Source organism: Mustela lutreola, chromosome X, assembly GCF_030435805.1.
Source record: "Mustela lutreola isolate mMusLut2 chromosome X, mMusLut2.pri, whole genome shotgun sequence".
Classification (NCBI taxonomy): Eukaryota; Metazoa; Chordata; class Mammalia; order Carnivora; family Mustelidae; genus Mustela; species Mustela lutreola.
Window position 1 is genome coordinate 43,876,965 of NC_081308.1, and position 11,794 is coordinate 43,888,758.

At 40.5% G+C, this 11,794-nt stretch overlaps 1 protein-coding gene across 1 annotated transcript; it reads left to right on the forward strand.

The window, feature by feature from the left end:
* Window positions 1-6,853: 6,853 nt before the first annotated feature.
* On the forward strand, window positions 6,854-7,848 carry LOC131821209 (protein N-terminal asparagine amidohydrolase-like). The gene is given in 3 exon segments (XM_059157116.1): window positions 6,854-6,898; window positions 6,900-7,679; window positions 7,682-7,848. Coding segments are annotated over 3 exon segments (933 nt in total). The 3' UTR covers window positions 7,790-7,848.
* The last annotated feature ends 3,946 nt before the right edge of the window (window positions 7,849-11,794 follow it).

An 11,794-nucleotide genomic window follows, 5' to 3' on the forward strand; every position in this document is an offset into this window, starting at 1 on the left:
TGTTGTTTTTGATAGGGTGAGCAGCTGATTATGGTTTTGGAGATCCTTTCTGGAGAGTAAGGCCCACATACCTTACTGAACTTTTGGTTCTGGAAAAGCTCCTAGCTACCTCAAAGCAGCCCCATCCTCAGCCCAGAGGGAATGTTACTGTGTAGTGCATGAAGCACTCCTAGAAACATCTGAATTTACATATGCTGGAAACCCTCCTCTTTCTGTGTACCTTTAGTGAACATAAAGGCATCTGTGCAAATCAAGCCTGGGAAGCCCTCCTGAGTCCATCAAAGATCCCCAAGGCAGTTATGAAGACTAAATTATGGAGTCACCACTTCAGAGAGTGGTACTCAATCCTTTTATCACTGTAGCACACCTGAAAGGGGGTGGTTCTGACTTTCACTGTTAGTAACAGTAACTCATTGATAGTGAGCCAAGGAGTAAGATAATAATGATGGACCACTTTTATTAAATAGCCACTTCCTCAACATTTTACATCAGTAAAGTAAATTATTACATACTCAAGATACAGGTGTAGAAACTATGTCAAAGAAGTTGAGTGACTTGCCCTGACGGATTACTGTTTTAAGAAGTGTAGTAATGAAGGAAGAGAGAACGTGAAAGGAACAAGTACGGAGAAGGCAGGTTTAATTTGCTATTCAACTGAATTCTTATCTGAACCCAGTTCTGAAGAAGATATAGGCTGTGTGCCTGGCCCAGGGTTGGGGAAACACTGGGTAAGAAATGAAAATGGTAGGTTCCCTAACTCTGAGTTGCTTATGGGTTGTTTGATGAGGCAAGAAACAAACACATAGAAAAGTAAGTAATAGGTGATGTTTTAAAGTTGGGCTGTAAGACAGTTGTTTGGACCTTGGAGTGCATGTTATATCAGGAACTTGCTAAAGATGGATACTTTTACAGATGCATTTATAAATCTAATTTGTTCCATGGCATAGCTGAAATTGTATAATTGTTACAAAAATTCACGTGAGCAATACTGTTGTACTAATAATCAAATAAAATTAACTGTAAAGTTGAATAAGTTTTAGTGCTGGTACTTTGAAAAGCTGGTTTAATTATGAGTGGGATAAAGTAAGACGAGGGCTTTTGCAGAGATTCTGAATAGGACTTTTGGCACTTTCAAGGACTTTAAAGGATGCTGTACAAGTTGTTTTTTTTTTTTATCATGTCTAATTTCACTTTAAAGCATATGGCTCTTCATTCTTTAATTTGGTTGCATCAGCACTGCTCTTAACACTCATCAACTGTAATTAGAGCTTTTGGTTGAAACACAAATGGAACAAAGAAGAAAATGTTCAGGGCCACCATAGATTCTTGGCTGCTTAGGAGTGGTAATCTTTTCACCTTTTAAACATTTGGCCCTTACTTTCCATCCACCGAATTTTCTCAATCCAAGGATCTACTTGCATATCTGCCCCAATTTCTGCTTTCATTTCCATCTCCCCTCTCCAGACTGCCTCATTCTCTCCTTTCATTTCTCCATTCATCTCCTTTCATCACTTCTGGGGTGCTTCTACCCATTTTGATACCTAGCCTCTGATATCTTTTGTGAAAATTCCCAAGATCTTTGCTGCTCCCACATTTCTCCTTTTTTTTTTAAGGAGACCCCAAGCCCAGCATGGAGCCCAATGCTGGACTTGAACTCATGACCCTGAGATCAAGACCTGAACTGAGATCAAGAGTTAGATGCTTAACCAACTGAGTCACCAGGGACCCCCTCCCACTTTTCTTGAAGTAGCAACAGTTGTAACTTCCCATCTGTACCCATTTTGACCCAAATTTAAGCAACAGAAATGAGGGAGTCTATCTGGGTCAGTGAAAGAAAGCCAGAAGAGAAAGAGCCATTGGGCTTGAGTTATGAGAATATTTATTTTTATAATCCCAGAAGAAGAAATATGAGTGATGGAAGAGAGACAAAAAGGAAGGGAGCACAGTACTCCTAAGTGGGAAAGAAGAAGGTGTATGATAGATTTCAGAGAGATGATGTCCTGAGGCAGGGAGACGGCATAATTCTACAGGGAGGTCTTGATGTGGCAGGCGAAATTGTTTTAAAGGTTAAAGAGACAGTATCCATGAACCACATGAGGAAGTAAAAGTGCTAAAGGAATTTGTGGACTTGGCAATTCCTGTGAGATCAAATGATCACAGATAGTTTCACAGAAGAAAAAGGGTATAATCTTGGTCTTAAGAAATGAGTAGGAGTCAAATAAATAAGCAAAAGCAGCATTATGAATATATTAAATAAATTCAGATTTAAGAGAAGGTACTTCCAACTGAAATGCAGTTTCTTTGAGGAAGAAACTAATAATAAGGTTAGAAAGGTAGAATGGGACTCAATTGTGACCTTAAGTGTCAGGTCAAGGAGTTTATATTTTATCTGATGTGGAACAAGGAGCTAGTGATCATTTCTTTTTTTTTTTTTTTAAATTAAATTGAGTTTTTACTTTTTCTCTTTTTTTTCAGCATAACAGTATTCATTGTTTTTGCACCACACCCAGTGCTCCATGCAATCCGTGCCCTCTATAATACCCACCACCTGGTACCCCAACCTCCCACCCCCCGCCCCTTCAAAACCCCTAAGATTGTTTTTCAGAGTCCACAGTCTCTCATGGTTCACCTCCCCTTCCAATTTCCCCCAACTCGCTTCTCCTCTCTAACTCCCCTTGTCCTCCATGCTATTTGTTATGCAATACAAATAAGTGAAACCATATGATAATTGACTGTCTCTGCTTGACTTATTTCACTCAGCATAATCTCTTCCAGTCCCGTCCATGTTGCTACAAAAGTTGGGTATTCATCCTTTCGGATGGAGGCATAATACTCTATAGTGTATATGGACCACATTTTCCTTATCATTTCTTAAGCAAGAATAGTGACATGATTAAAGTGGAAGTTTATGAAACTTAGATCAGCTGGTTGTGAGGCTAGATTAGAATGTGTAGAGGATTGATGCAGTGAGACCAGATAGGAGGCTGGGGCCCTGGACTAGGTTGATATTAACACGGGGTGGGAAAGGGAGAAATGCAAGAGACGTTATCAAGTAAAAAGTAACTGTAATTATTTGATTATGAGAAGGAGGGCCAAAAAACGGTAGTAGTGAACAATGACCATGAGGTCTGAGTTAAAGCAAATGATAAATTGTAAGGGAGGAATTTATTATAGGAAAACAACTCCACATATACAGAAGTCATTCACTGCAACATTGTTTGAAATAGTAAAAATCTGGAAACAACCTTAAGGTCTGTATTAGTCAGGCTAAGCAATGATAGATGTAATAAACAATCCTAAAGTCTTAGTGACTTAACACCATAATGATATATTGCCTGCTAACATGGCATCTCTCTCTTCACTTAGATCATCCTCACAGTTATTCAGAGATCCTGTTTCTCCCATCTTGTAATACCACCATCTTCCACATATGGCCCACATGGTCACAATAGAAGGGAGAGAGAGCAGAGGAGTTTGTTGTAGATTTTAGTGCCAGGGCTAAAAATAGAATGTGTATTTCCATTCAAATTCCATTGGCCAGGTCTAGTCATGTTGCCCACCTGTGACTTTTTGTGTGCCCAGGAGGGTAATAGAATGGTTTCCTGAACACAGCAGTGTCTGTGACACAAAGTTCATTATTTATAGGAAAAGCTAAATAAACTATGGATGTCTTTTCTGTGGAATACTATTCGGTACTTAAAAAGAATGAAATATATCTATGTGGAAAGATCTACCAAATATTTTGTTGATTGCAAAGAACAATTTGAGAATAATACATTATAACACTGAGATTTAAAAAAAAAACAGTGCCCTATGTTTTCTACAGTGACATATTCCATATGTATGCAAATGTGTAGGAAAAGATCTAGAATGATACTCAAACCCAAACTATCAATGTTATTTCTGAGGAGGAGAGGAATGGACCTTGATTGCTGATGGTATACAAAATGGACTTTTTTGTAACTTTAAAATTTTTTTTACAAAGAAAATGAATGTGTATGATTAAAAAATATGTATAAAAGACATCTTTGGAAACATGCAGGTTTGTTTTTTTGTCCCCCAAAAGGATTTCAGGTATGAGTTTAGTTTTTAACTTGTTGACTATCCAGGTTGCTGGTGGTGGTTGGAATCTAGCAGGCATCTAAGATATAGGTTTGGAGCTCTGGGAAGAAGCTGGGGTTAGAGATGCTAATTTGAATAAACTTTATTTGAATAGAGATGAATACTGAAGTTGTAACAGTGTAAAAAATCTTGGGGCATTGGGCCATGATACATGGTAAGATATATATATATATATATATATATATATATATATATATATATCATGTATATATATATACATGATACATCATACATGGTAAGAGGAGACACTTGGGGCAGAATGTAAATCAATGCAAATCAATGCACTGCTTCCTTCATCAAGAAAGCTTTGTTACCAAAAAAATGCCAGTTGTGCTATGTGCTTAGCTATGTGAGCACATGGACTATAGTTAGAGGAGTAGTGATCTATGAAAGAGAATCTAGAGATATAAGGAATTTCAGTTGTGAATCTTAGGATGTGACCACATTTGGAAGAGATTGGAAGAAAAAAGAAAAGAGTAAGAAGACACTACACTAATGCATAGTGACAGAAACATTCAAGAATGGAGGGAGAGTGGTCAACAGTGTCAAATGCCACAAAGAGATAAAGAATGAAAGCCTTTGGAATTGACTCTGTGTGTGTGTGTGTACATGCATATGCATGGGTACATGCATACGTTTGCTTATGTTTGGGAAGATGTACCATGTTATTGAGTACTTATTCTGTGTCAGGAACTGTGCCAATTCTCCACTGTGCCAATATGCTCTACCACTATTATTTCATTTCATGGGTTTACTGATGAAAGTAGAGGAGTATAGAAGAGTGGTGGAGATAGAAGTCAGAATGCTGGAGGTTAAGAGAAGGGCAAGTAGATGGATATAGACAGTCGTTGCAGAGAAGATAGGTGATACAAAGAAGAAAATAGAATGTTGGGTAGAAATGTAGGGAGAAGGTAGTTCTAGGGAGCTCACTTAGTGTGACTTTGATTTCAGTAAGGTGGGAGGTAAGACTGAGTAGAGGGAGCTTGTATGACAAGAGAATCTATGTGACAGATACTTTGGGAAATGAGATGGGAAGCTGAAAGCTATACCTAAAATGACTTCCGCATCATTTCATGACCTCCTTTATCAAGGTTCAGAAGAACAAAAATCACAAATGCAGAAGGCAAGGATTACTTGTGCATTGGCAGAAGGTTAAGGTAATTGAAAAATTAGTGTTACCAAACCCCCCAACCACTTTCTTAACCTTGAATTTACGAAAGCTTTTTTTTTTTTTTTTCAGGATCCTATTTCAAATAGAAAATTGTCATAGCTGGAAATCCCTCCTCTAGACTGGATGTCATTGATGCATTGGTAGAAAAAGCTTTGGAGGCTTCCAGCTTCCCCCATCCTCAAGTAAATCTGAAAAGAAAACAAACTCATGTAACTTAGGTCCATGGAGACTTTGTCTCTGCCACTCTGTAGGTGGCTTTAACACAGAAAGGATGTATGGGAGCCTGTCTGACCTGCAAAGAGACAGAAGATTGGGCAAGGCTCAATATGGGGTGAAAGTATCACATAGTGTAGCCTAGGGCTAAGGACAATTGAGGAAATTATACTGGGGAATGGAAGACCAAGCCTGGCTGATTAATAGCAATACAAAGATGACAGCCACTGAGCTCAGGGATCATAAAATTCCCAATAGTGTTTGCAGTGTGACTTTCAAATAATTTCTATGCAGAACCTGTCTAGCTAGTAAGTATTGGAAATTTCAGACCTTCACAGGTTCTTATCTCCATCTAACTCCTTGAATAGTTTGAAATCCACCATGCTTTCTGTTTCCCTCTCCCTGTTTTTTTTTCTTTATCCTTCTCTTTGTGTCCTTTCTTTTATAGCTTTTGTTGTATACATTTAAGTTTTTTAATTTATTTTTTATTTTTATAAACATATATTTTTATACATTTAAGTTTATAAGGCACACAGAGAGAGCAGTTCTGGACAACGTTGTGAGTAAAGGCAATTAATTGACTCTTTCAAGATTGGACTGGGGAGTCAGTTCTGTTACTAACAGGTTGTGTAACCTTGGATGAGTGGCTTTCCTCCCTGGATATCAGGTTCTACATCTTTAAAATGATGAGTTTGAATGAGATCAACTAGGTATATGTACTGGAAGCAGTAAGAGTTATGTTTTTCTGAAATTCTGGATGCCTAGGTTCCCCTTGAATTGAGACCCAGCCTCAGTATATCTGGAATAGGACCCAGGTATATATAATTTTAAAAGGTGACTTAATTCAACATCACTTGGCATCAAGGAAATACAAATCAAAACCACAATGAGATACCATCTCACACTGGTCAGAACGGCTAAAATTAACAACTAAAGAAACAACAGATATTGGCCAGGATGTGGAGAAAGGGTAACCCTCTTACACTGTTGGTGGGAATATAAACTGATGCAGCCACTCTGGAAAACAATACGGACATTCCTCAAAAAGTTAAAAAGAGAACTACCCTATGACACAGCAATTGCTGTACTAGGTATTTACCCAAAGGACAGAAAAGCAGTGATTCAAAGGGGCACCTGTGCCCCAATGTTTATAGCAGTAATCTCCACAAGAGCCAACATATGGAAAGAGCCCAGATGTCCATTGGCAGGTGAATGGATAAAGAAGATGTGTATTTATATATATATATATATATATATATATATATATATATATAGGAATACTACTCAACCATCAGAAAGAATGAAATCGGCTGCCTCCCTGGGCCTGCCGGGGCGGCCGCCTCCGCGATGCCGCTGCTCGTCGAAGGGCGGCGAGTGCGGCTGCCGAAGTCCGGCCGGGGACCTCGTGCGAGCTCACCCGCCTCTGGAGGAAAGAGCCAGACTTCTTAGAGGTCAGTCTGTTCAACAAGTGGGACCCCAGGGCCTTCTGTATGTTCAGCAAAGAGAGCTGGCAGTGACCTCCCCAAAGGATGGCTCCATCTCCATTCTGGGTTCTGATGATGCCACCACTTGTCACATCATGGTCCTGAGGCACACAGGTAACGGGGCCACCTGCTTGACCCACTGCGATGGAACGGACACCAGAGCGGAGGTGCCCTTGATCATGAGCTCCATAAAGTCCTTCTCCGATCACGCCCAGTGTGGAAGGCTGGAGGTGCACCTCGTGGGAGGCTTCAGTGACGACAGGCAGTTGTCACAAAAACTTACTCATCAGCTTCTTAGTGAATTTGACAGACAGGAGGAGGACGTTCACTTAGTGACGTTATGTATGACAGAATTAAATGACCGGGAAGAAAATGAAAACCACTTTCCAATCATTTACGGCATCGCTGTGAACATCAAGACCGCGGAGATTTACCGAGCATCCGTCCCAGACCCGGGCCCGGAGGAGGCGCTGCGGGCTGCCGGGGCTTTAACAGGAGGACCAATGATTAGTACCTATGATGCAGAGACCGAACAGCTGTGTCTGGGGCCGTACTCCTGGGTGCCCTTCCCGCACGTCGACTTCTGGCTACAGCAAGACGACAAGCAGATGCTAGAGAACCTTTCCACTTCGCCTCTGGCTGAGCCGCCCCACTTTGTGGCACATATTAGGTCTACCTTGATGTTTTTTAAAAAAAACACCCATCTCCCACCAGCGCACTGTTTCCTGGAAATAAGGCTCTGCTCTACAAAAAGAATGAAGGTGGCTTGTGGGAAAAGATCTCTTCTCCCGGAAGCTGAACACGGGATCACCAAAGAAAGCAACTTGCCGGCCTGACGGACCACTGCGGGGCCTGCAAAGAACACGCATCCCAGTCTCCATCTGCCGCGTCCTAGGTCTCCCTCCTTACTGTCCCTTGAAATGACTTTCAAAATAAAATCTTATTTTGGCAAAAAAAAAAAAAAAAGAAAGAAAGAATGAAATCTTGTTATTTACAACAACATAGATGGAAGTAGAGGGTATTGTGCTAAGCCAAATAAGTCAATCAGAGAAAGAAAAATACCATATGATTTCACTCCTGTGTGGAATTTAAGAAACAAAACAGATGAACATAGGAGAAAGGAAGGAAAAATAAAATAAGATGAAAACAGAGAGGGAGGCAAACTATAAGAGACTCTGAACTCTTGGAAACAAACTGAGGGATGCTAGAGGGGAGGTAGGTGGGGTCACAGGGTAACTGGGTGATGGATATTAAGGAGGGCACTTGATGTAATGAACACTGGGTATTATATGTAACTGATGAATCACTAATGTCTACCCTTGAAACTAATAATATAGTATGTGTTAGCTAAATTGAATTTAAATTAAAAAATAAAAATAAAAAGGGACCTAGCATATTCCAATACATACCTCCAATAGAGAAATGTTGGCAACAGGTATTTGTTAAGGGCTTCCCAGTTGTAACATTAGATGAGGAGATGAGAGAGAGAGAAAGAGAAAGAGAATATCTTTCACTCTCCTCAAAAGAAGCTATCTATTGTTTACAAAATTCAAAATTGGGGGCCTGGGACAGTAATCTAAAATTTCTACATTTTCAGTGTATAGGTGTGTTTTGAAAGACTTAGCAGATAATGCACATAGACACTCAACTACCTTTCCCAAATAAATAGAAGCAGGGTCTTCTTGGGGACTGAATATACACATGTGTCAGTCATATACCTAGCTCTGAAGGAGCTTGAGGTTTATGCCCCATGTTTTCCTAAATTGCTGGGAAAGGACTCCCAGAATCACTGACACTTGAGTATTAAGACTTACTGTGCTTTAAAGTGTTATTCTGCCAAGGATATTTGCATTTTGAGGAGCCTATACCAAAGAACTGTATTTCAAACCAATGTTTATGGGAAAATTTAGGGAAAGTTTGTCTAGCCAGAGACTGAAATCTAGTTTTGGGATGCCTGTGATGGTGTGTGGGGGGGACTAAATAATTGAGAATATGTCATGGAAATAGATCAATGGGTATTAAGCATAGAGCAGAGGGCCTTAAGAAACTGTGGGGAGAGGAGCTTAGCATAAGCCCTGTGTTGTGCATTGTTACCTTGGATGGTAGCTACTAGAAATGGGAGTTTAGGAATGTCAATATGGATGTTTCAGGATACAGAATTCTAAGCATGGACTTTACTTAGTGGGAGAACTGAGAAGCCCATGTATTCAAGTTCCATCCTCTTTTGGAATGAATTATTGGTGAGGAAGTATTTTGTAGTCATTCCAATGGAAGGAAAAGTCCATCCTAGCCACATGGACTCACTGTTAAAACAGATTTACAGGCTCTGTGTCTCTCATTAGCTCCCAAATACCCAAGATGTGAGCTTAGGCCTGAACTAGAGCCAACAGTGTGGCTTGGACATGGTTAAAAAAAAAAACCCAAACACCCCCCAGGGTTGGCTGTTTGCCACTGTGGCTCTGGTGAGCAGTGAAGAGGAGATTCTCCCCTAGGGCCTTCTCATGCTGCTCACAGTAGCTGTATAGTCTCTGAATGAAGAACTGGCTTACAGCTTTTTGTGATTGGAAGGACAAGTTCCTTGCTCTAAGAAGGCAACCCTACTTTGTGCTTTTCTATAGACAGAGCTGCAGTCTCTCAGCTTCCATAATCCTCTATTTAGAATGCAGTTGCTCTGGAATTGTTCCTACCTGATTATCTTCTAAAATCTCTTGAGCTGCTTTTAGATGTTATTTGAAAGTGAAGCCCTAGTTTAGGACTTCTGTGCAGTGATCCGTAGCGTGATCTCCAGACCAGCAACATCAGCATCACCTGGGAACTTGTTAGAAACATAAATTCTCAGGTTCCACTCAGACCTAAAACTCTACGGGTAAAACCTCGTAACCTGCTTTAGCAAGTGTTCAGGTCATTCTGAAGCATGCTATGGTCTGAAAACTCCTGCTATAATGAAGGGAGGTAGGGCCTTGAGATCTGAGAGACCTGGGTTTGAATCTGATCTCTATACTACTTCAGTAATCTTGGATAATGACAACAGCTAATATTTATGGAGCAATGATGTGCTATTTACCAGATAATGTGCTAATGTGCTAAGCACTTTCAAGGGTTGTGTGTGTGTGTGTGTGTGTGTGTGTGTGTGTGTGTATAAATCCCTATGGAGTTATATATTATTTTTACCCTCACTTTAGAAAAGCTGAGGCTCTGAAAGATTGAGCTGTCCAAGATCTCATAGTGTTGGAGTTCAGCTCCAGAGTCTGAGATTTTAAACTTCTACTTAACTTGAGTCTCAGTATTCTCATTTGCAAAATGGGGGTAGTATTATTATCTTATTTTGGAGAGTTTGGAGAGATAGAGGTAATATAGCTTGAGCTAATTCTTAATATATAGCCCAACTCAGTCCTCCTGAACTAATGCTTTTAGAAAGAACTTTCTGTAGAATCTACAGTATAGATGGTGCTTTTCCATAAAGATGTCATTGATAGTGTAACTAGGGCAGCAGGAGAGCGCTACAGCTATAGGAAGAGGCCCAGAGGTGGCACAGAGCCTATCTCGTGCTTCACAAATTACAGCTTTAATCCAGGCTAGTCCCCTTCCCCCGTGCCATCTCTACCTTTCACCTAGGCCTAATGGAGCTAAAGGAAGCAGCCCTCTCCATGGAAACTCCTCCCCTGCAGTGATTCAGGTAGGCCCCAAGGGATCACCTTACTGGGAAACTGGCACTGTGCTGCACTCCTCCCATCAGTGAGCTCCAGTGGGAACAAGACTGATGGAGGAGCCTCTCCCCCAAACATACCCTGCAAGCAGTTTGGAGATCCATACCCTGATAGTGGAAAAGAGAGGTGATGTGGGCCTTAGAAAAAACACCTCTCCTCTTTTTTCATTTTCCTTCTAGCTTCTGTTTAGACTGGTGGAAAAGTGTAAGATGGATTCCTTCCTATGCTTTCTATTGAAAGGTTGCCATGGAGACCAGGCCCAGGCTCTGCCTTTGGTCTGTTGGCAGTCAACAAATGGCTCTGGGCTGCTTTCCTCATTATTGTGCCCCTCTTTTCCAGTGGCTTTCTCCATCTTCATGTTGCACACAGTAGGTACACAGCCCATTCCTTCATTTAACCATTCTTAGTTGAGCATCTACAATGTGCCAAGCACCTCCTAGGTTCTGGAGAATCAGAGGTGAATAAAACAAATAAATGCTTGTTGAACTAAATGAAATTGAATCAAATTGAATTGCTCAGCCCTGGGCAAGACGCAGAACTAACTCAATACTGAAAAGGATCCCAACTGATTTTCACCACAATTTATTTCATGAATATTTATTAAACCAACTTCCTCTGTATGAGGCACTATTCTAGCTGCTGAGGACACAGCAGTGTATAAGGCCTTTGCTTTAATATAGCTTATTTTCTTAAAGAGGAAGACACACAATAAACAAATATATAAATAAGATAATGATATTAGATGGTGATAAGTGCTATGAAGGTAACGATTTAGGAAGTGACCAATGGTGGGAGGGATGGTTACTTTAAACAGAATGGTCAGGGAATGATTTTTGACTTGAGACAAGAGAGATGAGAAGGCACTGATCCTGAAAAGATCTATGGGAAAAACATTCCAGGCAAGGGGAACAGTATTTGCAGTCTCTAAGCTGGGAATAGTTTGGCTTGTTCAAGAAACTGGAAGAAAATCAGAGCAGGGTAGAAAGGTAGGTAGGGACTGAGCCATTTAGGGTCTGCTAGGTAGGAAGTATGGATTTTTGTTCTCATGTGGTGTGAAGTCAATGGTGAGCTATAAGCAGTGTACATACATGATATAA